Source organism: Alternaria novae-zelandiae (genome assembly GCF_023758075.1).
Source record: "Alternaria novae-zelandiae strain BMP 2774 chromosome Unknown scaffold_15, whole genome shotgun sequence".
Lineage (NCBI taxonomy): Eukaryota > Fungi > Ascomycota > Dothideomycetes > Pleosporales > Pleosporaceae > Alternaria > Alternaria novae-zelandiae.
The window spans coordinates 193,371-220,511 of NW_026056975.1; the positions used below are offsets into that span (position 1 = coordinate 193,371).

At 53.7% G+C, this 27,141-nt stretch overlaps 10 protein-coding genes across 10 annotated transcripts; 2 read left to right on the forward strand and 8 right to left on the reverse strand.

Annotated features, from left to right (window-relative positions):
* Positions 1-175: 175 nt before the first annotated feature.
* On the forward strand, positions 176-836 carry J4E88_007237 (uncharacterized protein; the record flags this gene model as incomplete). The annotated part of the gene is made up of 2 exons (XM_049400858.1): positions 176-259; positions 372-836. The coding sequence occupies 2 exons, from the start codon at positions 176-178 to the stop codon at positions 834-836; spliced, it is 549 nt and encodes a 182-aa protein (XP_049253170.1).
* A 968-nt stretch (positions 837-1,804) lies between these two features.
* On the reverse strand, positions 1,805-4,007 carry SRK1 (MAPK-activated protein kinase Srk1; the record flags this gene model as incomplete). The annotated part of the gene is made up of 3 exons (XM_049400859.1): positions 1,805-2,930; positions 2,989-3,233; positions 3,474-4,007. The coding sequence occupies 3 exons, from the start codon at positions 4,005-4,007 to the stop codon at positions 1,805-1,807; spliced, it is 1,905 nt and encodes a 634-aa protein (XP_049253171.1).
* Positions 4,008-5,921: 1,914 nt separating this feature from the next.
* J4E88_007239 (uncharacterized protein) lies at positions 5,922-7,082 on the reverse strand (the record flags this gene model as incomplete). Its single annotated transcript, XM_049400860.1, has 1 exon — positions 5,922-7,082. The coding sequence occupies one exon, from the start codon at positions 7,080-7,082 to the stop codon at positions 5,922-5,924; it is 1,161 nt and encodes a 386-aa protein (XP_049253172.1).
* Positions 7,083-9,045: 1,963 nt separating this feature from the next.
* J4E88_007240 (uncharacterized protein) lies at positions 9,046-10,146 on the reverse strand (the record flags this gene model as incomplete). The annotated part of the gene is made up of 1 exon (XM_049400861.1): positions 9,046-10,146. One exon carries the CDS (start codon positions 10,144-10,146, stop codon positions 9,046-9,048), a length of 1,101 nt encoding a protein of 366 aa, XP_049253173.1.
* A 628-nt stretch (positions 10,147-10,774) lies between these two features.
* Positions 10,775-12,067, reverse strand: J4E88_007241 (uncharacterized protein; the record flags this gene model as incomplete). Its single annotated transcript, XM_049400862.1, has 1 exon — positions 10,775-12,067. One exon carries the CDS (start codon positions 12,065-12,067, stop codon positions 10,775-10,777), a length of 1,293 nt encoding a protein of 430 aa, XP_049253174.1.
* A 782-nt stretch (positions 12,068-12,849) lies between these two features.
* Positions 12,850-16,471, reverse strand: J4E88_007242 (uncharacterized protein; the record flags this gene model as incomplete). The annotated part of the gene is made up of 4 exons (XM_049400863.1): positions 12,850-13,231; positions 13,281-15,679; positions 15,724-16,095; positions 16,139-16,471. The coding sequence occupies 4 exons, from the start codon at positions 16,469-16,471 to the stop codon at positions 12,850-12,852; spliced, it is 3,486 nt and encodes a 1,161-aa protein (XP_049253175.1).
* Positions 16,472-17,472: 1,001 nt separating this feature from the next.
* Positions 17,473-18,235, reverse strand: J4E88_007243 (uncharacterized protein; the record flags this gene model as incomplete). The annotated part of the gene is made up of 3 exons (XM_049400864.1): positions 17,473-17,792; positions 17,843-18,010; positions 18,067-18,235. 3 exons carry the CDS (start codon positions 18,233-18,235, stop codon positions 17,473-17,475), a joined length of 657 nt encoding a protein of 218 aa, XP_049253176.1.
* A 1,326-nt stretch (positions 18,236-19,561) lies between these two features.
* On the forward strand, positions 19,562-20,293 carry J4E88_007244 (uncharacterized protein; the record flags this gene model as incomplete). Its single annotated transcript, XM_049400865.1, has 1 exon — positions 19,562-20,293. One exon carries the CDS (start codon positions 19,562-19,564, stop codon positions 20,291-20,293), a length of 732 nt encoding a protein of 243 aa, XP_049253177.1.
* Positions 20,294-20,888: 595 nt separating this feature from the next.
* On the reverse strand, positions 20,889-21,585 carry J4E88_007245 (uncharacterized protein; the record flags this gene model as incomplete). The annotated part of the gene is made up of 2 exons (XM_049400866.1): positions 20,889-21,217; positions 21,285-21,585. 2 exons carry the CDS (start codon positions 21,583-21,585, stop codon positions 20,889-20,891), a joined length of 630 nt encoding a protein of 209 aa, XP_049253178.1.
* Positions 21,586-24,554: 2,969 nt separating this feature from the next.
* J4E88_007246 (uncharacterized protein) lies at positions 24,555-24,899 on the reverse strand (the record flags this gene model as incomplete). The annotated part of the gene is made up of 1 exon (XM_049400867.1): positions 24,555-24,899. One exon carries the CDS (start codon positions 24,897-24,899, stop codon positions 24,555-24,557), a length of 345 nt encoding a protein of 114 aa, XP_049253179.1.
* Between the last annotated feature and the right edge of the window lie 2,242 nt (positions 24,900-27,141).

The window sequence follows — 27,141 nt, forward strand, 5'->3', positions numbered from 1 at the left end:
TTTGGTATTGATTCCTAAACAAGACATCACATGCGTGATAATCAATAACGCCGTCGGCTGTTACGTTCAGTTGATATTCGATCACGTAGCTAAAAGCGCAGTGTCGTGTCACAAGCAATTCGCTGTTGTTGTAGTGCTGCTACAATCGCACTTTCCTCTTTTAGTCGGATTCTTCATGACCGTAGTCAGTGTGGCAGGTGCGTCCACGGTTTGGGCGGGTATTCTCATCTGCGTCTCCTCGTCAACATTCGCGGTGAAGGTGAGAGTGAACTCTCGATTCTCTAGCGTCTTGAGTAAAGTGCTTGAGCCTAACAAGACTTCACTCTCCAGATTCCTTTCAAACAGCCACCACGTCTTCCTCCAATACCTAGGTATCTTCCATCATTCAAGACTACGTACCATCACCGTCATCGCCATCATCGTCATCACCCTCAACAATGACATCCCCACCCTCCGCAATGCAAACCCGCGCCGAGAACGCCGAAGCGCGCGAGCGCTACCTCAAAACCAACCTCATCCGCTCTCAGAAAGACCTCGCGCAAGCGAACAAGAAGAACAAAGACCTCGCGGCAAAGCTCGAAGCGGCGGAGAAAGAGCTTGCAAAGTACAAGCAAGTTGAAACCGATCGCGAGAACGAGCGGAAGAAGGTCGAGGATGACGGCAAGCAGTTGTTGGAAGCCCAGGCGGGGAGATTGAGGGAAGCGAAGGCAGCGGGTGGTAGTTGGAGGGAACAAGCGCAGGCAGTCTACGGTGATACCCCTCTCGCACCCGTACTGGACTGGAGGGAACAAGCGGCGGCATGGCAAGCCTGGTTCGAGGCGGAGTCGAAGAAGTGATCGTATATGGTTTCGCGTTCATTGTTCTGTGTAGTAGTCTAGACCGTCTCTTTCGGATAATGCCAAGTATGCAACTGCCATCACGAGCTACCCTCTCGGACTGCTTTCTCGTCTTGTAGCTTGTATTTCGCTAAGTGCGAGGAGACATCTCACGCTTTCGCCGACGGCAGGCTGTACGCTCGGAGCTCAGGATCCTTGGTTGTACATTAGAGTGATAATAGACCTAGTTGGGGGGGTTCCTTCCTTCTCAGGACGTGTGAGCAGCGAGTATGGGATGTAGCCTGATTGTGGAAGTCACGACTAGCACTGGCCTCGCTACCGAGCGCGACAGATATACAAGGATTAGTGCCCTTCTACGCGCAATAAAATCTTTAGTCAACACGTACATAGTAGTAGAATTGTAAAGTACAGATGTATACAACAAAGTAGCTTTGCCTCAATTCTCTGCCTTGTCACGACTTCATGTCTTCATCAAAGCGCGATCTCCAACATGTAGCAAACTTTGTCAATCGAACCAATACTGAGAGTATTGCTTCTTCGATTCGCTGAACATCTGCATCGTCGCCATGTCGAACAAGACGACAACTTCAATCACGCAATCTATCACTGAATCATGGGAATTGTCATCGTTTTCAAACATTATCATTCATGCTACATGACAACCATGCCACATCGCATGTTACTATCATCCATCCATCGCCATGCCAAAAGCTTCATAAACTATGCCTAAACCCCTCTCTTCTCCTGTCTCATTTCAAACACCCCCTTCATACCGGGGGACAGACACAAGAGACCGTAAAGCCATGCCATGAGAGGAGAAACACAGACAAAGCTCGCATACATGATATAACCAAAAATCGTAGAGAGAACCGGGGGAAGGGCAGGAAAGAGTGATTAAGGAAACGCAAGAACGCCATCATGACACAGTTCTCATCACCGTCTCACCAATCCTTCGCAAGCGAGGATTGTCATTGGACGGAGATGTTGTTCCTCAGGCCGCTAGGCTCGGGGCCCTTCTTGTTGCGGCGGCCGAGTAATGTCGAGCTGTCCATGTTGAGCTCAAACGCGCCCTTGTTCCTGACTTGGCGCTTAGCCGCGGCCGCAACAGCTGGGGAGTGTTGGCCGTAGCCGCGTTCTTGCTGTCGCGGTTGTGCTTGTTGTTGCTGACGAGCTTGAGCGGCGGCGGATAGTGTGGTGTTGCGCATCTTCTGCTCCATGCCAGATACATCGGCACCCTGAGACTTGGGAAGCTTCGCGGGCGGATGTTGCGACGCTGGGTCGTATGGTGCAGACTCGGCGGCGTACTCGTCATCATCCTCACCTTCGTCAAGCGCGTTGAGCGAGTTCATGGCGTTGGCGCCGCGGTAGCCCTGCTTGAACTGCTTCTTCCGCTTACCCTCCTCTTCTTGTCGGTGTACAGCGTAACTGACATCGAACACTTCTCGCAGGTTGACGGCACCAGGCGAACGGAAGTCCATGCGACGGGCACCGGGCGACTCGAGGTGGGAGAAGTCTGGCTGGAGGCGCTCCTTCTTGGCGGCGGGTGTGGCGAGCGGTGGTGCGTCGTAAGCGGAGTAGGTAGGCTCGTCGGCTTCACGTATCCACGGGTGGTTGAGGAACTGGTTGATGTCGTAGCGCTTCTCGGGGTCAACGGTCAGCAGGTGGGAGACGAGATCCTGTGCAGACTTGGAGATGTCGTCCCACCATGGCGACAGGAAAGTGTACTGGCCGCGGGCGACCTTCTCTGTGAGGGTCTGGATAGACTCGTCGTAGAACGGAGGGAAACCGCAGAGCAGCGTGTAGAGCACACAGCCCAGCGCCCACATGTCGACGGACTTGGAGTAGCGCTCGTCCTTGACAATCTCAGGGGCGGTGTAACCGACAGTACCACACGGTGTCATGGTCTGCGTATCCCAGATGACCTTGCTGAGACCGAAGTCGGCAATCTTGATGAGGCCGATACCACCGGCGCCCTTGCCCTTGACGAACTCGCCCTCGTCGGCCTTGTCTTCATCGTCCGGTCCCCGCGGCTTTGGGTTGCGGGTGGGGATGAATGGTGTGGGGTAGAAGAGAAGGTTCTCAGGCTTGATGTCTCTGTGAATGACGTCAGTGATTATGCTTGGCATCGTGACTGGCATCGATAAGAACGTACCGGTGGACAACACCTGCCTCCTCGTGCAGATATTGCAGTGCCTTGGCCACCTGGATGATGGTGTGGCGGGACAGGTCCTCGGAAAAGTACGTCAGACGGACGATCTGGTGGAACAGCTCGCCTCCGGGGCACAGCTCAAGCACAATGTAGTAGTACTGCCGCGACTCGGAGAAGTCGATGAGCTTGACGATGTTGGGGTGGTCGAGCTGGCGCATAATCTGTACTTCCTTGAGGATGTTCGCTCTCTATAGGGCAGTTAGTGTCTGCCCTTTAAGCCCGCCGTGAAGGGGGATGCTGAGTCGAGCATCGGGGGTTATATTATCGCACCTCGGCTGCTTTGGGCGTCTTGAAGTCCGGATGCACATGCTTGTCCTACACCGGCCTCGCGTTGGTAACGTCCAAAAACACCCAACTGTTCATCGGGTAGGATAGGGGTGACTAGGAAATGTGCAAGGAGGAAGGAGGGCAGGAGGGGTAATACTAACCTGCTGGGAGTTCATCTCGAACTTGCGGACGACCTTGATGGCGACCTCGTCCCATTGGCCGGTCGTGTCTCGCGCGCGGTAGACGTTGCTGAAGGCGCCGTCGCCCATCTTCTCGAGGAGCGTCCATCGCTCGAGGCCGGGATACCTCGGCAGCTTGCCCTTGGCCTCGCGCTCCTCGGCGACGATGCGCTCGAGTACCTGGGGGTCGACGCCTGCGCCCTTGGCAGCGGCCTGCTTCTTGTGCTCCTTTTGGGCAGCGTGCGCGGCGGCGTCGCCTGCCTGGGCGGCAATGTTGCGGTTGTCGCCAGCGCCAGCGCCGACGGAGTAGTCGCCATGGGGGGCAGCGTGGTTCTGCAGCGGCTTGTGGTCCATTACGGGCTCCGAGATGCCATGATGTACGGGGTCCGGGTGCTGGTTGTACCGTTGATGTTGCGACTGGGCGTGGACATTGGAGACATTGGTCGTGGGCTCCGCGTTCTGGCGGGCCTGCTTGCCATGGCGCAGGAAGTTCTTAAAATTCTGTATCGCGGCCATGTTTAGTGTCTGGACGCTGGGAGGTATTACAAAGCCCGTCAATAGCGGGGTCGTCGAGGCTGCGATGGAGAATGCAAAAAACAAGCGGGTGCAGCCGTTTGTTGGGGCAGAGGGCAGACGGGCGGTAGCACGGCGGGAATACTCGTGTGGTGAGGGGAAGTCAGGGAGAAGCGCTGGTTGGAAAGAAGGTCATGCATGGACGAAGGAAGGAGTGAAGCCGGAACAAGAGAGGAGCGACGTTGCGTCATTGGCGCACGGGCTTCATGACGCTGCAGGCTACATCATCGCCAAACAAGCTGCACCACACGCACACGATATGATGCGTGCTGCTGCCCGTGGCGCCTCAAGCTCTAGCCGTGGTGCATTGCGTGCCGAGAGGAAGCATATCGAAATGTGTAGAAATGTATCGAAATATGCCTTACCTCGATAACTGGGAGGCCCATCTTCTTGCGTCCGCCGCGGGGAGACGTGGTTTTGGACTGCATGTAGGGATTCGATCTCGATGATCGCCTTCGTTTCTGCTTATTGACTCGCTCTGCGGTGGAGGTATGACGCTCGTTTCTGTTCCGCGTCCCGGCTGGGAGATCTCGTGGCTTCCGCTAGCACGGGCAAGGGTTGGGTTTGAGGGCGTTTGGAATTGGAAGGATTATTAGATCGCGATGGGTCGTGATGGGCAGGAGAGGCGAGCAACGGCGGTGTCAAGAAGAAGAGGAAACGAACTCTATGTATCGTCTCTAGATTATTTGTCTTTTGCTTGGACGAGGCCACTGCGCTACTCCGCGCGAATACTCTTCAGCAATAGTGGCAGACGCTGACGCCCGCGGAATCTCCGGCAGCCTCCTCCCAGCTCCCAGTAGACTCGCACAGTCGAGCCTGGCTCCATCTAGAGGCTGAGAGGCTCGCTAGGGACGCTGCCGCCGACGCCACGCTGCATGCAAACCTCACTCCGACCTTGGAAGAGGGTCCCGAGACGGCCTGAACGCAGCCCAATGACCGCATATAAGACCAGGGCGAGATATGGCAATCTCATGGCGCATGCGTCCTCCCAGCGCGCCCGCAGTTCTAATTTCTCGCTCTTCGCGTTTCCAACGGCCTAGCAGCCTGCAGGGTCCAGCTAGCGCGGCGGATCCGTTACGTCACCGTCTAGTGGGGAACTTCATTGAAGACGTCAATTTCGCCCTCTCGAGACCTCTGGGCTGAAACACATGTGCCGCTTACGGCGTCCAGACGAATTCACGTAGATCGCGTTGGGCAGGCCACGAGACCTTTTCAATAATGTAGGTAGCTCTAGTCTCGGTCGCGCCGGCCATGTCGGCCCAAATCCAAGGCCTTGACGCATGGGATTCGGTCCGCCCATCTATCATTGCGCGTTCGCAGGGTTGAGAGCGGAGCTGACATGGGGACTGACGGGGACTGACATGGGACGGGGCAGGTAGAGTTCTTGGGGTCAGGTTTGTCATATTTGGATCTGATAACTAATAGACCCTTTCCCACGATATCCTCGTGGCAATCATCTGGACCCTCGTGGCATGACTAATGAACGTCGCCAAGCGCGGATGGCAACCACGTGCCCGCCTCGCTACACCAAGAAAACAGCGTCATGTTAGTCAACGTTGGATGAGGAATGCGACGAGTGCAAACGTGGTAGAAAGTTTACCGTATGCGCTCAATGTCACTAGTGAGCCGGTAGCCGTGAGAAGATCAGGGTACGGCCGGCACGGAGACAGCAGCCCGCACTTGGCGGCGCCTGAAACGCAATCGAGTCCACACGTAGCTGACGGACCCAATCTCTCCACATACCACGACTAAATCATACGCTATAACAGGGTATGTAGGATGTCAGGCATATAGAACACGTGTTTGCATAGCTCTGACACCGTACCTAAACTTCAATTTGACCTGCCTATCTCTCAACTACAGCGCCTCACACCTCTCACACCCACAATCAAATCCCCACGTCTTCTTCAGCCTCAACATCCTCTTCCCACGACTCAGCTTCCTCTCCTCCCCACTCAAATACGTGATGCACAGCTCCTGCCCGGCCTTGATATCCTTCCCAGCCGTAAAGAACCACGCCCTGCCCTCCCTCCTCTTCTCGATATTCGGCCCGCACGAGTGGTTGAAGTAGCTTGCAGCAGGCCAGCAACCGTATCCAAAGAACTCCGAGCCGTCGTCTTCGAGAGACCGAATACCGAAGGAATTGTGCGAGTCGCGGGATGAGAGGGTAATGAGGGATTCTGCCGTTACAAGGGGAAGAAGTGGAAGCGGAAGAATGGCGAGGAGGTGCAGGTAGGTTCTTGTAAAGGCGCCGAGGTCATCGGAGCTGTGGTAGGGGGTCTTGTCGTCTGCAAGGGCCTCTACCCGTTCCCATTGGTCGGGATGGAGATACCGCCAGACCAGGCCGCTGACGCAGAAGCTCATCACGTCGGGTGTGATGTTCTGCTGTAGTGCCTTTTGCACGGCCTTCTTGTGTTGCTTCGTGACAGCAACTTCGGCCGTCTGCTCGCTTTCCCGTGCAGCCCGTATCAGCGCCGCCTGTGCAGCGACGTTCTCCCACGCCTGCTGAATTTCCTTGACCTTTGGGCGTGGTAAGTCGGTGTCCACCATATCGCTATCCTCCTTGCTCCGCTTCTTGACGAACGTCTCGACCGCAGTCCATGCCTGAACTCCGATCTCGCCATTCTCTTCCCGCCACTTCTCCTGGCATGCTTCCGAGCAGAAGGCAAACCCCACCGTCTTAACCCGTATGTCCAGATCCCGCCCGTAATCGTATCCGAAACATTGCCCACACACCTCCCGCCGGTACTCGCGTAGTAGAACGGAAAGGGAGAGGTCTTCCGAGTGCCACACTATTGTGCCCTCTGGTATGTCCTGAGTAGCGAAAACAGCGCGGCCGGCGGTCGGTGTATGGCGGACTTGGAAGAGAGGCGATATCGGTGCGCCCGCTGGCAGATCGCTCGCTTTATCGTTCGGCGTATCGTTCGGATGTATCGAGGAGGCTGAAGAAGGGCGTGAGATGCTGAAGACCGAGTCACTGGCTACAGGGATAGACGAGTCGCTTTCGGTGGCGTCCATTGTAGCAGTGTCGATGGGATTAGCAGCACAGCAAGCGGCAGATGAGTGAGCTTTGTGATGAATTGAGGCTCCTTTCGGGAGTCAAAAAGCAATGCTATCGTCGAGTCCACAGAGTATACGGTGAAGACTACACCCCTCTTTGTCTAATCGAGGGTGGATGGCTAAGGGTTGCGCGGGCTGTGGGTCAGTTGCGTATGTCACGTATACTCATGCCAGAATTGAGAGATCGGAGGAAAGCCATTGTGGGTTATTGGATATGCGGGTGGGTACGTTATCGTGACTGTTGGTTGACAGAAGGCGAGAGATTTTGTGTCGGTCGTGCCTGGCCAGACCGATCTTTGGCCGGGCAGGGATGAAGGCGCTAGTGCACGATAAGCGAGTCCCTGCTTTTTGCTTCTATCGTGCTGGAGACCTCGGCAGGTTTGGCACTGCTAAGACGCGGTTTTGGTAATGTTCACAGCAAATTATGTATGGTTTTAGATATTTCTTATTCGAGCAGCTATTTAGCTACTTCTTTGACAATGTCTTCCCTCATCGAAGACTAAAATACGCGCTAATCAAACAACGGCCGAAAAATAGCAAAGCTAATACGCCAAAAGGATACTCTGTAATCATTGGATACTCCTCCCGCTCGCAACTACGAAGCGGGGCAAACCTCCTTGCACGCTTCGTCGGTCTGTCAAAACTTTCTCCCAACTGAGCAGCATCAGCTGTTCGTTTACGCGGCTGTTCCGCAAGAACCCATGAATCGGGTGGAGAGATATGGCATTTGTGGCAAGTCGGTGCCCTGGATTGATGAGACGCGTTGGATGTCTTTTTAGAAATCCAACCCGCGCACGCGACAAAAACGATGCGCTGCTCGCCCTCCATCAAGCTTTTGACAGTGTTCTTCGACGCCAACAGGTGGTCGATCATCGAAGTGAAGCGCTGACGAAATGTCATCCGTTTGGTCATCGCCGCTTTTATAAACGTCCGAGAGTCGCACATCAATGATAGAGATTCTCGACCTTCATTGTGGAGACGTTCAGCAATTCCGACGAGCTCCTCGCATGCTGTCCACATATCGCGGAGATGGTAAGGTGGCCGATTTTTCTTGGTTGCATGGTGCCATCGCGTACCGAAGAATTTGGCGGTATCAAACGTGAAGGGGATGCCCAGCATTGCTGCTCCCAACTTGAGGACCCAGGATCTGCGCTCGGCGTCGTTTTGAGGGATCGTCGGGTCGTTTCTGGGTGGATGCCAAACGATGTTTGAAGCGGCATAGTAAGCCCGGGCCTCGGGACTTCCGAATCGTCCAAGGTATTCTTGTAGAGTGGGTGCCCTTACGTTAGGGTCAGAGCAATCGGGTGTCCATTCTGTAGACATGGTGGCGTCGTGGTGTGTTATAGAGTTGGTCTTGATGCTGGACAGACGCAATTACTGCACCTGCGGCAATCGGAGTGTCGGCAGGAGTGGGCTGGAGTTGGTGTAGATGATCCCGCTGGGCAGAGTTCTTGGTCGAGCGGTGGAGTGGTGTGAGTTGTGGACACCGTAAGAAGCGTAGGTGACGGGCTTTTTATACTCCAAGGGAGAGAGGGATAGCGAGCGCGATCGCAGTCCACTGCAGCCGGAGTCAGGGCTTTCACACCTGTTTTCCATTTGTGAAATGCCTAATGACTTCGCGGTTGTCTTCGCCGCCTGCTTCGTTTAGATGGTTGTCTTGAGTATATATCGTAGAGTGAAAGAGGAGCTTTTCGTTCGAACTTGTTGAATTGAATATATACTAGAAGTAGAAAGACTGGAGTATAGCTTCGTAAACAGCGCAATGAAGCGTAGGAAGAAGGCTTATATGCAGTGCCGTGCGATGCGATTGCTTCTCCCGCAACTGGCACAAACGTTATCTCGCTTGCTTTCCTTTCTTTGATCACAATACCTGCAATCATCGCAGTCAAGCGTGTAGTTTGCCGCAAAAACATCCCCCATCTTAGTAATGCGTCGACAACCCAAAATCCTTAGCAACCTCCCTGCCCATCGCCTTGATATTCTCCACGATCCAAAGCTGCTTATTGCTAAACACCATGACAGCCCCCGGCAAGAAAGCAAAGTTAGCCGTCGTAATACCAACCCAAATCTTGCCAATCAGCGTGCCTTCTGGATTCCAAATGTGAATGCCATCTCCGCACCCAGCCCACACATTACCCTCGGTATCGGTGTGCAGACCGTCGGGAATGCCGTTGTCGGAGTAGGCAAATGTGCGACGGTTGGACAGTCTCTTTGCGTCGTGAGTAATGTCGAATGCGTAGAGTGTGGCTGGTCGTGTGACGTTTAGGCTGTACCCCGCGGCACCCGTGTCGGAGACGTAGAGTGTTTTGTAGTCAGGGCTGAATTCAAGGCCATTGGGCTCAACGAAGTCGTCTGCTACAACGGCAATTTGGCCGGTGGAAGGGCTGAACCGGTACACCTGCTTCGGCAGACTGGGCTCAGGACGGAATCCTTGGACGAATGCATAGTCTGGGTCGGTGAACCAGAGATCGCCTGTTACGGGGTGTTGGCGCACGTCGTTGGGTGATGTGAAGTTTCGTCCAAGGAAGTTTGATAGGATGAGTTCGGATTCGCCAGTCACGGGGTCAACGGAGACGAGACCTGCTGGGTTGACAAAGTCGCCTTGGTCGCAGTATAGCACTCGTGAAGGTGTTGAGCCGTTAGTCTGCGTGCCGGGTGGGTAGTAGGATGTTGCGCCGTTGGCCTCGGCGACACCTGGAATCCGCGTTGAGTTGATGGAGTAGTTGTCTGCGAGATCGATGACAGTAACGTTGATGGGGTTGTTTAGGTCTCCGGCCCAGCTGCTCGTCACGTAGAGCTTGTTTGTGTCTTTGTTGTAGACACCAGCCTCATGGAAAGCGTCCCAATCCAGGCTTTCCAGTAGTCGTCCTGTTGCGTTCTCGCCGATCACAGACGCAAAGCTTTCATCGTATGCGAGGAGGTTGAGGATATCTGGATTCGAAGCATTGGTAGTGACAATGCTGCTCAGATACGACGGATCCGTCGCGTACGATAGAAGGTCCACAGGGATGATGCTCGACATGATTTCGTGATAATAGCGAAGTTGGATACCTGCAAATCACCATCGCCTGGCCTTCCATCTCCTATATACCTCTCCACTGATCGTCGCGCCGGACACCTCACGGTCCCATGATTTTTTGCAACGTCACTCACCCGCCAAGTTGCCGATGCGATGCTCGTCCATAGTCGACGGAAATATGGTCGGTGAAATGCAGATCTTGGCTGTATGCTTGGCTCGGTTGCTTGACTCGAGAGGAGTGTCGTGTATATTGCCGCGGCGTCTGCTCCGGTGACTGCTGGTCGGCAACTCCTCTAAGTGCCGTATGCACTCCGCACGCATGTTTACTCCACATGTTCGCAGAGTTGAGCAATTGCGCTCGCTTGTCAAAGCTTATTGTTGAGGTCGCGCAAGCCATACGCTATTGAAAGGCTGAGATCTTCGTGTTGAGGTTAGACCCGAGCTTTTTGGCGATCTAAAAACACGCGAACCATGACATCATCACGACCGCGATTGCACCATCAAATGCCGAACCTCTACATCGCATTTCATGTAAAGTGGTATGTTGCTACCTAGGTACAACCGTGAACATCAACTTATCTCCACATTCCGACCTAACTATCTTGCATTCCCCTGCTCTGCAAGCCGCATCTCAAGATCGCCTTGCTCGCTTCGCCGATCTATGGTCTAGCAGTAGCTCCTCTTCTTCTTCTTCTTCTTCTTCCAACCGTACTTGCTCTTTCCACGCAGCCATCAGGAACGCTCTAACATCTTCATCGAAATAGCACCAATCGTCTGGTCGAACGAATTCTTCCATATCGCACGCTATGGCCGAGCCGTTCACCAAGCGATCGTATTCCTTAGGCCGCTCATCTTCATCCATCTTCGTCAACTCAATTGCAGTCGCCTCACTTAGTCGATCGTAAAGCTTCGATAACTTCTCGTAGTACGGTGTCTCGATTCCGGCGTCAAACCTCGTAGTCGAGTACGTATGTCGCAGTACTGGATGGCGAAGCTCAGTGCACATGTTCATCTCGTAGAAAAGAGTTTTGTGGTCGTTCCGATCTGGCAGATCAAGACGAAACGTGGAGGCCTCAAGAACGGCGTCTGGAACAGTAGATGGCGTAACGCCTTCTGTGTTTAGAGGCATTACCCAGGTGTGTTGATCTCCTACGCGTCGAAGCCGAGTGAGCAGCTGGCAATCTGTCGGGCGAATCTCATCGTGCGCATTCCAATGTACACTCTTAATTTTCATGCCACGTAGGCTGAAGAGTCTCAGTTCATATGGATCCATCTCCTTGATATTACGCAGCAGGAACATCTCCCGCCTGACGAACGTGGTATGAGGTAATAGATGGTATGCCTTGTTCCAGGTGATGAATGTTAGCATTCCTGTCGCATACGCGTCTTGCAAGACCATGTGTGCAAGAGACTGCGTCTGACATTTGGTAATCACGACTTTCAGCTTGCGCCCCCCAGGTCCATCCTTCTCATATACGTCTTCTGACAATACCTCTCCGTCGCGGTATCGAATGGGGGCTTCTGCGTTGGTTTCATCTCGCACGTAATTTTCAGCCTCCAGGTATCGGGTCATAGCATCGACCTCTTGACCGACATATAGATAGATACAGTCGAAACGAGGAAGCCCGGCGAAGAGGCAATAGGCGAAGGGGCCGCCAATAAGAGCGTTGCAACGAGCTTGTAATGAGCGGAATGCTTTTGTGTTCCGGAAGAACGGCTGTAGTGTAACGTCGATGTTGAATGTCCCACTCAGAAGCTTCTCGTTGATATTCTTGTTGATGGTCTTGCTTGTCAACATCAGAGCGATTCTCTCCAACGGGCCCAGGGAGGCCATTATAGCATCTTGGATGGGGGCAAATCGAGTGCTCAGCAGATCGGCGAGCGTAACGCTGGTGGAGCTGGTGGAGCTGATGGAGGCGCCCATGGTGCCTGACTCTGAAATGCGGTGTGGTTGATTCTCGGTGATATTCGGTTGAGGGGTAAGAATAGTGGGCTGTTTTCTAACGAAAGTCGCAATAGCTTATAACTAATGAGGGGGTTGACGTGAAGTGAAATGCAGCAGCACCAAGGCTATTGCTGCCTTCCATTCTATTGTGCAATCCGCGAAGGTAGTGGTGCGAGCATTTCACCGCAGTAGCATTGTGTTGAGTACTGCAGTCATGTGTTAGTACCCATTCCCGAGAGCGTTGTCTCATCTTGCGACCTACATGAAAGCTTAGAAGCTGCCCAGGTGCTCAGGTGCGCCTATGTAGCCGCCAGACGTTGTTGTTACAAATCCTAAGCGCAGTATAATACCGTAGGTATCGCGATTAGAGCATTGCCGAGTACGTGAAGTTCCGACGTGAATTCCTCAGAATAGGTGAACAATGGTACCTTCCTGGCGCACCTGCCATTCCGACTACAATCACGAACTTGTTGACCAAACTAGGAAGGTGCGACTCCAACATAACAACACTCCGAAGACACACGCTGTTGATCTTATCTCAAATGCATTAATGATGTATATACTACTTCTCTTCATCTCCTCCAACGTAACAACAGAAGACCTATATTCTTGCGAATGCGTATGTATAAATCATCTTTCCTTCCTCATATCCCCGCCCTAATGTCAACCCAAATAGATTACCCTTCGACATGCGCAAAACAAATCCAGGTATCTTCCCAACATATCTACAATCCTAATACGCCAAACCAATCAACCTATCTTCATCTCCTTGGCGCGATACCCGCAGAGCTCAACGCAGACAGCGGGCCGCCTCCGGTAACAGGTGTCTGAGCACCCGTAACAGGCGTCGCAGGCGCGGGTGTAGGCGCGCGAGAAGGAACGTTACTCCTGTTGTGTGCCATATGCGCCTTGACGAGGTGACCCGCACACAGCGCGCTGTTGAGCGACAATTCACCCGCCAGCACACCCGCGGCGATGACACGGGCGAGTTGCCTGGCGTTGTCACCAGGGGATGTAGGGTGAGCGCCGCGTACACCGAGGAGGTCGAGCATGGCGGATTGGGGCTCGAGGATGGTTCCGCCGCCGATAGTGCCAACTTCGATGGAAGGCATGGAGACGGAGATTTGGAGGTTGCCGTTGACACTAGATATGTTAGCTGTGGCCTTCTTTAGCTCGTTGTGATGTGACTTACTTGTGCATGATGGTGATGCAGTTGGCACTCTCAACAACCTGCGCGGGATCTTGTCCGGTAGCCAAGAAGATGGCAGCGACAATGTTTGCGGCGTGGGCGTTGAAACCACCCATAGCACCAGCCATGGCCGATCCGATAAAGTTCTTGGAGATGTTCATCTGCACGAGATCCTCGACCTCGCACTTCAGCACCGACTTGACGACGGAACCGGGGATCATGGCTTCGGCGACGACACCCTTGCCACGACCGTCGATCCAGTTGATGGCAGCGGACTTCTTGTCTGTGCAGTAGTTACCCGACACGGTCACTACACGCATGTCTTCGAAGCCGCAGTCGGTTGCCATAACTGTGAGGGCGTGCTCAACACCCTTGGAAATCATGTTCATACCCATAGCGTCACCAGTCGTGGCCCTGAAACGAACGTAGATGTTGGTACCGGCAATGGCAGACTTCATAGACTGGAGCCTGGCGAAGCGGGAGGTCGAGTTGAATGCGTCTTTCATCGTTCTTTGACCTTCTTCCGAGTCGAGCCAGATCTTCGCCGCACCAGCGCGTGTCAGGCTGTCAAATCCGATGCAAGGTCCACGGGTCATACCATCGCCGGTCACAACAGTAACAGCACCACCGCCAGCGTTGATAGCCTTGGCACCTCGGGAAGTTGAAGCTACGAGCACACCCTCGGTGGTCGCCATTGGGAGGAAGTAGTTTTGGCCGTCAACGAGGATAGGTCCAGCGACACCGAGAGGGAGGGGAAGGTAACCGACGACGTTCTCACAGCATGCGCCGTGGACAAGATCGTAGTTATAGTCCTTGTATGGGAGAAGCGAGCGTTCGAGGAGAGTTGAGGTCTCGCGTGTAGCGTGGGTGCGTGAGACGAGACCACGTCGGATCTTGACAGCGCGGGTTTTGTCGCCGAGTGTCTTCTCCAAAGCGTAACCGGGGATCTTTCCTTTGAGCGACATTTCGATAAGCTCCTCGTCAGTCATCTTGGGGGCTTGCTTTTCCTTGATCATGATTTCAAGGATCTCAGCAGCACGGTTCGGCTGTCTTTGCTGTTCTTCCGAAGGACCGATAGGAAGCACTGGTGTTTGCGGTACGAGCTGAGTAAGGGGCTGCAAGCGAGTGTCCTCAGGACCAGGTGTGCGGGGCGGCGTAGGCATGTGCATTGAGGGTACGCGGGGGGTTCCAGGCACAGTGGGCGCTCCATCCTGAACTTCTGAAGGAGAAGCTGGGGCAAGCGGCTGGTGGGGTTCTTTGATGGTCCAGCGGGCGGCATTGAAGAGGTAGCCGTTCAGTACAACACTCATGACAAGCGCGAGGACGATCCATTTGCTGAGGAAGGGGTCTTCCAAGCTCTTCAGTACTCCGTCGACGATGTGCGTGCTGATGTTGTTTCCGAAACCGAACTCGTTGTCGGTGATGGACGGCTCGGCGTAGTGGATAGACGGGAACTCGAGCTCGTACTTGATGGGCATGAGAATGGTGACAATTGTGGACGTGGCGGTGGCCTTGGCCTGCTCGTAGATGTGGTCCAGTCCACTTCCAGCAACCTTGAAGGGATCCAGCGGGGGAGTGGCACCGACGCCGGCAACGTGAGCGACCTTGCTGGGAGCAAGACCAAAGCGGAGAGTGACCACGTTGAGAACATTGACCAGGATGAATCCAGCAACCATGAGGATCTTGAACTTGGGCACTGTAATCTTCTTTCCAAAGACAGTCGTTGTGTGGTTAGCGACTTGGACATCGCGTGCGTTGGGCCAGTCGTTGTTGCGGGCGACGTTCTCAGCAACCTTGCCATCGACACCGTCATCCTCAAGAGCCCTGCGGAGAGCAACATGACGCTTGATTCGGTTGATCTCGAGCTTGATGGTGAGAATTGCGGTGTAGAAAGTCAGGAGCATGAGGGCGTCGAAGAAGAGGATCCAGGCGCCGAGGAAGCAGAACTGTCGCAGACCACCCTGGATTCCAGACATGGCGCCGGCGACAAGGATTAGAATCTCGAAGAAGTAGTCGCGGACAATCTCGAACCCGGTCCTCTTGATGGCGAGCTGTACAGCTGACTGGATAGTCGAAGGCGCGCCCCGCTTCTCTTCAGCGGCCCGTCGGCCATCGAGGGACGCAGAAAGCACGGCCTTGGTGAGGACAATGGGCTTCTCGAAACCTATAATGACGACCAGGAATGGGAGTCCTTCGGAGAGTAGAATCAGGTTGATGGGGACGCCGAGGTAGGTCGTGACAGCGAGGCCGAAGAGGAAAGCAAAGGCGGACTGCAGGAGAACTGCGGTAGCCAGCCAGAAGTTGGATCCCAGGCGCCTCATGGCGAGGAAGAGAGAGACGAAGGTCAGGTGCATGGCGAGGTATCCCAGGGCCATGATGACGATATCACCGGTATCCGCGTTCTATCAAAATTAGCCAGATCCACGCCAATCGCCAAACAACATACCTTGAGAAGATCCACGAAAGACGTCCACGAGTCCAGAATCCAGTTACGCACACCACCAGGGGCACTGCCGTTCTTGGAAGCCTTCATCATCCACTTCTTCTCCTCGCGTGTGCCTTCCTGCTCTGAGCCCTTCGACTGAGCAGCATCTTCTGGCGCAGAAATCTCCTGCATGGCCTGGAGAAAGTCGGCGGCTTCGGTGTACGGGATGGAGAATGCGAGCGAGGTATCGTGGGAGAAGGTGGAGAAGGAGCTGGACGAGCTGGGGAGGAGCTCGGCGGAGACATTGCTTGGGACGGATTGCTGCGAGGGAGCCGAGTTGATGATGCTCGATTCGGGGAAGACGAGGGTGACGAGGGCGAGTTCCTGGGCGGTCTGATTTGTTAGCAAGGTCGTGAAAACCTTAGAGATATCCTACCTTGTCCTTGTAGATGGCAGTCTTGGGCTCTTCAGCCTCCCACTGCCATGACGTCTCCTCTCCGATTCTGAGTCTCTTGCTGCCGGCGAGAAGAGTGGTGAAGTCGACGCGGCTCGAGGCTGCTTCCTCAATGCCACTCTCCAGCAGGCCCTTGTCGAGAACGCCCAGATATGAGTAGCTGGCCACAAAGGCAATGGTGACAATGGTGTGGATTGGATGCGTGCATGCCTTCTTTGCGACGGAGAGCAGGATGGGGTTGAAGTGGCGGTCGAACCAGGCGGGGCCCGTCTTCTTCTGCTCGCCCTGCCAGCGGCTGGTGAGGTATCCGAGCATCTTGTGTGTATTTCCACTGAAGTTGATTCAGTGGGCGTGTAGGCGTTTAGAGAGGCGCTCGCATGGGATGACGCGTAGGGTGGCTGTGCGCAGCGTGTGGTGAGATTGGATGCGACTCTCACGTGTGATGTGACTATATCAAAAGACCTTTTTGTGTGTCAGTACATTCACGCCGGATATTCGTTCTTGCGGCGTACCTTGTGCACCCTCCGTGGTCGGCGTGCTATTAAGAGTCCGTCAAGTCTCCAACTCTGGACCTCTAGGATACCGAAACCCGCAATTGGCGTCGCAACACACCGTCAGACGCGCAAAGCCAAAAAGTAAAGAAGGAAGGAGGGGGAGTAGAGGCTGGTGCTCACGACACTCGGTGCCGACCAGACTGAAATGTGGAGGAGGCCCCTTGCCGTCCCGCGACTTTTTTGTCCGCGCTAGACCCGACAGCCTCTCACCGCTTTGGCTCCCCGTCCGGCACGCGACTGTAATTCGACGATAGGCGACAGATAGCAAAGGGTCCTGCAGGAATATGCGCCTAGCAATGTTCGAGTTCTAGTTCGCGTGTCCAGCTCAGCGTACTTGGGTCAAAGGAGAGTAGTTCGTTGTTGTTGTTGCTGCTGTTCGACGGTGGCTCTTTCCACGAAGAAGTTGCGCCACGCGGAGGTTGCGCCACACGCCACGTACGCCACTGGATGACGCGCCAATCAGTCCCAACAACCAGATGATCTTCAGGGGATCCGCCAGAACAAGGCTGGAAAACGTGAAATGTGCTGTGGTATCGATAAGATTATGCTGTTCTACATATGTTTCTATCAGTCTAATAAACATTCCGCTGATGCGCTTCTATGTTTCTATGACGCGCGAGCATGTCTACAGACTTTCTGCCAACTTCCTTGAAATACCCCGTCGTTACCCAAATATCCCGCCGCCGTCTGGAATACCCCGCAAGCCTGCTAAATCCTCCGTCTCCTACTACAGGCCGGAATAGACGCGGTGGTAGTAGCCCGTCACTCAAACTTCTCAGTCATCGGAACGTCGCCGTTAGTTATCTCCTTCAAAAACGCTGCATCTGGCCTGTACAGCATGACGTGAAAGTGCTCGACTGCATGCACGCTCTTCAGACTCTTCCAGTTTTTGAACCACACCAGCTCTTTGACTTTTGTCGCAAACGTCTTTTGCACATACTCATCAATTTGTTTATGTGATTCTGCCGTAGAGAGGCCAGTGTCGGGGTCGTCGTCGAGTTCAAACTTGGTCCACACGACAAGATGGACAATGTCTGCATCAATCCCATACGGCCAGTCGTTGTACAGAATCTTGATGTCCTCTGCGCGGGTAAATATAGATGTCAAGCCGGGTAAGGTGAATCGAACGCACCATCAAATTGGAACGGCTTTCCCCTCGGCTCCATGCTTCCCCACTTCAGCCGCTCATTCACAATGAAGTTCATGATACTGCCATAGTCCCTCTCCAGCCGATGCGTAAACTGCCGGTACCGTCTCAATTCACTTGGCAAGCGATGAAACTTGTCCACCCGGTTGCTATCTACCCACAGCCATCAGCGTTTCGCCTATCGCGTGTCACGTCTTCATCAATCTCACCCACAATAGCCCGCACCTCGTCCCACCTCAGCACCCTGTACTCCTCGTCAGGCGTCCCGATGATGCCCTTGTCTTTGTCACTAATATTCCTCAGGAAGTCAGGACACTCGCTCGGCCACTGGTCTCGAGGCACGTTGACGAGCCAGAACGGCAGCTCCTCGTGTGGCATCCTTGCGCTGCAGCTAATTCCGGAAAATAGGAAAGTAAACAATTGCGTACTGTAGTCGTACAAGATTGGGATGACAAGGTTTGGGATTGCGCAGCAGGGATGATGAGCTGCCAGTCTAGGGAACCCTAGCGGTGAGCCCTAGGCATGTTGAACGACAGAAACAGCGGGTGGGACCGCGCTGAGGCTGCAAGGCCGTTGTCGCCATGACAAGCCATGTCAAGCCATGTTTTGCGTAGAACGCCTTGTTTCAAGCATTCATCAAGCTTCCATCTAGCATCCGTCATGGAAAGTAGGGCGAGTTCAAGCAACTTCAATGATGATTCCTCGACGACTTTAGTAAGGAGAAGTGCGACGAAGCTGAAGTTGAACACACCGCCAGAATACCTAGGTATGTACAGCGTAGAACACATCTGCATCTCAGCCTCAGCCGCTGCACGCAATCAAACAGCCTCATGGCCTTGCCAATCAAACCAGCATCCCTCGTCTCAAATCCCAACTCTCCAATTTCCCGCGCCTTACCGCCATCGGCGCCATGTGTCCAGCGTGATGGCCTACAGGGATGCCACCCGCGCTGCGCGTCCTGATTGGCCATCCCCAACCCGCAAGCCCGAACCTCGAAACCAACGAAAACCACACGACAATATCGCAGTCCTGCTTTGACACCTGGACATGAGAGTCTAGGCAAGCAGTGTTACATCACATGGGTGCAAGGCCCCATGGTCTGTTGTTTTAGGGGCCTCTATAGACAGGCAGGTGTTAAGTATGGCGGTTTCCTCATTTTCGCCTTAGCAACTACTTTCCTTTCACGTCACGACTGCGCCTTGAAGTGCTGCAACACACTACAAACGATCGCCTGATCTACTTCTGATCTCCAACCACCTTCACTCCTTTCCGTTCGTTTGCTACGTCACCCAAACCATCGTCGATCAACTACCCGAGTTAAGGTTTACGTCGTGTCATTCACTACACACGCGGCGGGTTCCTGGCTCTGCTGGACCCTTTCCAATCTGAATACCCACCACAATCTCGCGTGTTGCTGTGCGACATCGTGCATCTGTCGTTCGGCGTCGTAACGCTCGTGCTAGTGGCAGTTCGACAGAAGTTAATAGTCGACTATCGCCTTTTACATCAACATCGATTGTTTTCATCAACCTCTACCATCGGCACTATCACTCTTACTACGAGTACATATACCTCGACGACGAAGTCACTACTACCACAACCACCACTTCCATCGCCACCTCACACGTACATGCTCAGCATACCACAATAACTCGCGATCTCCTACGTACCCTCGCTATCTAGTCCACCCACACACATACCAAAATGGTCCGCGACCCCCAATTCTGGAAACGCTTCAGCGTAGCCGTCCACCAAGACGACCTAGAAAAAACCACGCAAACCCAGGGCCTCAAGCAATCGTACGTCAGCAGTTCCCTATCCCCTCCCCTCGGATCCCCCACTTCCCAAACACACCTACCCATCACATCCCCGCCCATGGTCCAACTGCAATCCACACGGTCGTCCTACGCCGGTTCGAGTCCATTATCGCCGTTGTCAGCGGAGATCTTCTCGAGCGGAATACACACGCAGACGGCGGAGAAGGAGAAGGAGACGGACAAAGACAAAAAGAAAGAGAGACCCCGCTCCAAACTACAAAAGACGCCGTCCACGAAACCCCTACTCCGCCCCTCCATCTCCATCCAAGAGTTCCCCTCCACCACCACGCAAAACGCCTACCAGCCGCCCTTCTCCCCCCTCCCCTCATCCCCAACGCACCCACACCCATCTTCATCCTCGCGTCCCCACTCCTTCTTCCGCACCCCCAACCTCTCCACTCTCTCCCTGAGCCATCTCTCCGGACGCCCTTCCTCGCGCTTCCACTTCACCACGACCATCACGGCTGACGCGTCACATAGAGATAGTTGGTTGGCCGGTCAGCAGAGAAAGGCCAAGCAAAGGACGTGGATTTGCTGGTGCTTTTGGATATGTTTCCTGCTCCTTGTGGCGGGTGTGGTTGTTACGATTATTATTTTGAAGCAGCATAAGATTATTTAAGAATGAAGGGGGGTAGGGGGAATGAAGGAATGGTGTATATATGACAAGGGTGTTTTGGGATAGACGGGGTGTATGGGGCGTTTAATGTCTTTTCTGACGGTTGGATTGGGCTGGTGTTTTGAGCACTTGGATGCTCGCTACTGCTATACGCGGCCTTCTTTCTTTTCGATGTTTATATTTCAGATGATACCAGGTCTTACATGGCCACCAATGCGATATCTGCTTCTTTTCCTCGAGAACATCTCACCTCATCGCGCGTACGTGAATTGACTTGCAAGAGACACCTGAACACAGAACGACTGTAGTGCACTGCTTTGAGGGTCAGTTCCATTGAGGTTACGCACAACTCGCGAAGTTCATCCAAACATACGAACAGATTGACGTGAACCGACAGAGTGCTTTTGTGTATCTAGTCAAGCGCATCATTCACTTTAGCATGGTTCCCAGCCTATAGTACAAATGTCAATCTGCAACGCCATGCCCGCAACGGATATCTCAGTCCCAAAAGCGCGAGCATGCACAACGCCAAAACTCCTTTCACACTCATTCCTCCTCAACCCTGCCCCATCCTTATCCTCCCGGCCACCAAATCTTCCTAAAACCGGCTCTTCGCCGCAGGCGGCGTAGGACTCCTGCTCATACTCCTGGCATCCCGGCCTCTCTCCTTCAACCACTTGCGCGTGCACATGTCCAACTCGCGATCCAACTCGGCACTCGGTTCCTTGCGATGGATAAAGTTGCAGAAGCCGCCGCGAACACAGCCCTCGCCGCTGTTGAGACGACAGCAGGCCTCGCGGAAATCGGTGACGGGCGACAGTTCGCAGTAAATGGGGCGGCCGGCGTACCAGCGCGAGTTGAGCGCGTCGCACGCTTTTTGCGCGTCTTCTTCGTACTTGAAGCGCACATAGACGTTGCCGATGAGGTCTGTAGATTGCGTTAGCAGCTTCTTCTAATCAAAGGGAGTAAAGGTATGAGTGTGGGGGGAACGCACGATCATTGTTATTGTCACAAACTACCAGCTCCTCCACAAGTCCATACTGGCACAGCTCGCACCAAATATCCTCGTAAAACGCATCAAAGTGCATCTGCATCTGCTGCGGGTTCATCTTGTTCTTGGGGTCGTACGCGGGGTTCTGGTAGAGGTTCGGCAGCAGGATCGTCTGCGAGTACGACGGCTTGACGTGTTTGCGCGAGCAGCGGTCGCCGTGGCGGCACGCGCCGATCTTGTAGTAGAAGGAGCAGTTGACTTTGTCTTGCTCCGTTCCGAAGATGGAGGCGAGGTAGTTGGCCATGATGACGGTTGTGCGGGGTGTTGGATGAGGTGTATAAGTGGTCGCGACGAGTTTGCGGAGGTCGGCGGCGATGGCGTGGTGTGTGAGGTTGTCGCGCGCGCGGTGTTGGGAAAATGTCGCGATGCGCGGAGCTCGAAGCTAGGCTGAATGTCGCGGACGCTAGTGGCTGACAAAGCTGAAGAGCGCCAAGGAATGCTCGAGAAACGCCACCTTCACTCTTTCTTTGGGATGCTTACGATTCGACATTAACGATGGATTTACAGTATCACTACAGATTCATTGTGGTCAAAATCGAGACCCTCGCTGCTTGCAGCCCTTCAATGGCGCAATTATGGCCTTTGTAGACCCAGCGCGCCTGCTATCCTACGTACTATCGTGAACAATTTGACCAACCTGACCGAACGAGGAAGGGGCGACTACGGCGACCTTCTATGACCGAAGGCAACCACCACGAGTATCTTATTCCCGAGGCGACGCGTTCCACCTCGTTCTCCCATTCGCCTTCCTCTCAATCAATACTCCTCAAGGTCTCGGCCCAAAGCTCAGCCTGCTCCTTGTGTAACATTGAGGCACTTCATGTATTGTCCAGAGCCTTTTCGTTTGGCTCGTATCTTTCCACGGTCACTTGGAGCTCCCCATACTGGAGTCTTCGCTTTCGTCTTCGTATCTAACGAAGGTGTGCGATCCGACGTGACGTCGGCGGAGATACCTGCGTATGCCAGAAAGCGATGGAGAGCTTCCGCGAGGCTGGGAGGTGAGTCGTCCGGGGGAAGTGCCATCTTGACTCAAGGTATTTCAGTCGTCCCAGGGCGTTTCATAGAGCTGTCGAGATACCGACCACCAGGCAATCTCTTCGCTATTGACCCAGAGGTCAGACCAGTCGGCAGGAGGGATGTACAACGGGGACATGTCACTCGTACTCTCGGGATCGCTTCTATCAGCTCTCCCATGTAGATCACGCCGCCGCCACCAATCCAGACCTCTTTTGACACCCTCCACAGCCGATTCAAACAGCATCCTGTTCAATGGTCGGACCGGACGCTGGAGTGCAATATCAAGCAAAATAAACCAGTCCGACCGCGGTGCAAAGAACACTCCAAAACATCTGTTTGCTATCGAGAAAGTATCGCCATTAGGAGCGGGATTCGCGAAGCGCTTGACAGGGTAAAGAAGGAAGACCAAGTCCATCCACGTAAAAGCAATGATGTCGAACAAGTCAAGCAGACTTCGACAGAGAGCTTCTATAGATGTCCTCCTATCCCTCGGTGGCATTATTCGGTAGCTGCAACAATCTCGTGATACGAGGAAAGTAAGGTCGAAATTGGCTCGGGGGATAGATCGGAGAAGTGTGATGAGATTGACGGGCCACTCTTGTAGGCGCGAATGCCAGTATGCGCGTATATACTCACACTCCGAGAGTACCCAGAAGGACATTGCGAAGTGGAGCGTGCATTCTTGAACGAGTGCGCGGATGTCTTTGGGGGAGGGGGGAGCCGTGCCGAGGTAGGTTTGTGTCCAGATTGCGATCTGACCGAGGTGGACAAGCGTCATCGTAAGTAGTATCGTGTATGATGTAGGAGGACTCGGGTCTACCTGTCTTGGAAGCAGATGACCATTGGCATCGATAGAGTGGTCATTGACGGAGTAGAATATAAAAACGGAGAATAAGGGAAGCGCCATCCAGAGTAAATGTGCGGGAATCATGATCCAGACAAATCCTTCGGCGATGGTTTCTTCGCGTAGAGGTCGCATCTGGAAGAAAGCTACCGATTCTAGGGAGAACAAGCAGTAGTACGCGAAGCGAGTCTTTGTCGGTATCTCGTAACGCGGAAACGCGTCAAGCGTACGACGAGTGGTTGCAAAGTCCGGCATTGCGACGCTCGCAACTGGCGATGATGCAGGTGGGGGCAGAATGCGCTTGTGCTGTAGAGGCGCAGTCACTGAATCCGAGTTCGGGGTATATACATCGTTGAGCGAAAGCGAGAGTGTTGTGCGGTTGTGCAAGGCCTCTTAGGGTTTGAAGCATACATTGGTAATGTACGCGCAATTCGCGATGCGGTACCATGGGTTGCCGATGACACTGCGTTGGCGTGCCACACACATCTCTCACTACATTCAAGGAAAATCAAACACCCTGGAGTCTACATCGTTATCAAACCGGAAGTTTGCAAGTTTTTGACGGGATGTAGACTTCTGGGTCACTATTGCGTTTCTTGCTATATTTGGGCGTTGTATCCTTTCCGGCATGCGGATTTAATGTTCAGTCATAATCGAAACCGCATCCTCGTACTCCTCTGACCCGGAATTCTCTCCCTCTTCTACCACTACCTCCTCCTCCGTCTCAACATCGTCATACGGACACATCCCTCGCCTCTCACACCACGCCCTCTCTACATCTTCCAGTCTTTCCGCGCATGTGTCGCACGGCTTCAAATGTAGCTCGACACCTACGATTGCTGGTCGATGATGGCGAGCTGATCCTGGGCAAGTGATAGTGTAGCTATGTTCATGGCAGTGGCAGGAGAAGGAGTGAATGGTGGCAGCGCAGATACAGTTTTCCGGTTTGATGTTGAGAGATGGCATGGCTTATGTCGGGGAGATGGCGGTGCTTATTACCGGCGGTTGGGTGGTAGTGAGGTAGGGGAGTAAGTGGAAAGGAGTTGCGCACAGTGTAGTTGTCAAGTTATGCAAGAGCTCATGTGAACGACTGGAAGGAATCACATGTCAAAGGATTGATGGTGCGAGAAGAGACTTGAATGCATGTGTAGCATTATCATGATGCTGTGGAATGATTTGAACGGTTACTGCCCACTTCGTCGCACTCTTCGTCCCTCACTTGTGAACAGTCCCCTTGATCCATTACATTGTACAGGAAGGTCCTCTTTATCTTGCTCGCAATGTGTTTTTTGACGACACTGAACACGTTAGCGATCCGTACCAGGTTGAACAGCTTCCATGCTACTCACATTTCACTGTCCGTCCTCCTCACGTTGCTTGTAGACAGCAAAGTACTTCTCCCACTCATCCAACTTCTTCAGATTATCCTTCAGGCGATCATGCTCTAGCTTTGCCAGATCCGCCAGCTTCAAGCGCCGCTCTAAACTGAGAGCCTTTTGCTTCAGCGCTGCGTTCTCGGCTTCGTTGATCAGCCGTCGGCGCTCGGTGTAGTGATAGTAATCTTGCGCATCTAGCATTGCTCGCTGCCCGTTGATGGCGCGCAATTGGGCATCATGGGCGCGTACTGCGGCATCACGGGCGCGCTTTAGCAGCGCTTCGGGCTGGGATGGCGCATCTGGGGCAGCGTTTGACGCCATTGTTGTGGATGTGGATGTGGATGTGGATGGTATGGTAATGTGTAGTTTGTAAAATTGGTAGAAGTAGGTAGTGAGGATATTGTGGTTGCAAAGAAAGGAAGTATTAGAGTGCGTTAGTATCCCCATGAAATGTGCCTAAGGACGCTAGCCTGATCAAGAGCGCTCCTATGTCCTCACTCACTGCTCCACGTGATTCTACTGTCTGCCCTCCTCTCTCCGTGTCTCAACTCCTTTCGCCCTCGCTTCCCGGTGCTCTCTCAGTATACACACATTGCAGGCTTTCTCGTATTGCACTTCGATGATGTTTGACTGCGCACGGCTGCAGAGACCAAGGCGATTTGGTGACGACGTTAGGCTTGATGGGCACCAAAAGATTCCTGCGCGGGATGTATGAGCGCATGTGTAGATGACGAGTGTGTATTGGCACATGTTCAAGTAGTTAAAGCAGGTAGTTCGGGTGAGATCTAAACGTAGTCTCTACACTTGATATGTTTCCGAGCGTGGTAATGGTGTATTGTTGATCTTGACAGCAGCTTATTGCCGCTAGAGCATCTTGTTGGAGTGCTTATATGAGGTTGTCGTTGTGATGGACAAGCTCTTCACATCTGTTGTGCCCATCACTCAACCAGCCATTCTACGCTATTGCATATTGACGGCTAAGACAGCCGATCGTTGTTTGCGTGAGCATATTTGATCAAGTTGTAGATGGTCTCAACGCCAACGTGTGAACATGCTACCCACATCAATTTGCCACTGTACCCAGAGAGCGACGACACCAACAGGCACCACCTGGCATACCTTCCATGGCTAACCTCGAAACCCCAATGTCGAGACGTGTTTGCAATAACATTTCAAGATGTAAGGACATTGTGAGAGATGAAATGTCACCTTCCAGAAGACACATCTCGGCCTTTAGGTTTGGGTAGCCACCGCACGAGGTCACCTGCTAAGGACATCCGACGTGGTTAGCCTCGGGTTTGGTTCCTGTAATCTGCGAGCCGTTTTGACAGGCGGGGATGCTGGCCAGGCCCCCGTTGATGCCGTTTGCTATGCCTCAGGGCTGTTCCGCGCCCCGCCGTTTACCCTTATCGATGAAACACGAGGGAGCGATAGGAGCGTGCCTGTATGGGTGGGAATGCGTCTTAGGAAACATCTCATCTCGCGGCCTGTGCTCGGCATCGGAAAAGAAAAAAGGCGCATGAAGCTGGCCAGGTGTCTGGAATCTCGCTTGTCAAATATAGAGACTGGATGGGCGTCAATCTGGTCGTGGGAAAAGGCTAGCTGGCGGGCATCGTGAAATGGAGAGATGCGCGCCAATCAGGCGATATCTCTAATTCCTAGGTTGAAGCCTAGCGTGGCAGCCGATGACCAATCAACGCCCGCGTGCGCTCTGACCTGAAACAACGTGGAGCCTCCACCAAACTACCTTCACCCCACCACCCGTCGCTTGCGGGTTCACCTTCCTTCTCGAAGCGCTGCACCGGCACATATTCACCTGTCGTCGGATGGATCTAGGCTCGCTCTGGCACTTCGATCATTTTGTCATCCACTTTGCGTGCGCTTTGCGCGGTTTCTTACGTCACGCTTGTGGGTTCACGATGGTGGGCGATGCAAAAAGCTTTACAATATCGCAATCACTGGCTCTCATTATTCCATTTCCCCAAAATCGCATCGATCTAGATGATGCCTAGCTTCCGTCGTTGTGTTGTAGATCAACGGCACACGGTCCTCTGACACTCAACGGCCCCTCTGATGTCTGAGGATGGCTAGCGTAGCCCTGCCATGCACATGTATTGCCAACTACCGACTAACAGACGCCGATCTTCGCGCCGGAGAGTACGGGAGGCTGCAGCAAGAGCGCGCTACGCCGCGACCACGCTGCGGGACGGGAAAGCCATGGCTGGCGGCTACAGCATCGGCCAGCGTTGAAACGCACATCCTACACCCATACAGTCAGGCTCGAAAGCTTGCGTGCGGCGTCGCGTGGAGTGGCGCTGTGTTTCGACACCTCGTGTGTCTCCTTCTCTATTGGCTCCTGTCGCTTCTTCCCTTCTAGGCCGGAGATTTTACAACGCTCAACAGCGTCTGTCTCACCACCTTCACCCGCCTGAATAAAGGACCATGGCCGCGTGATATTGCAGTTTGTGTTCACATCCGGCTTGTGCATCTTCACTTCTTCTCTTGCATTTCTTATTTTCTTGTAGCCTAGAGCGCGCAGTGCGTCGTTCACAAGGTCCGGTAC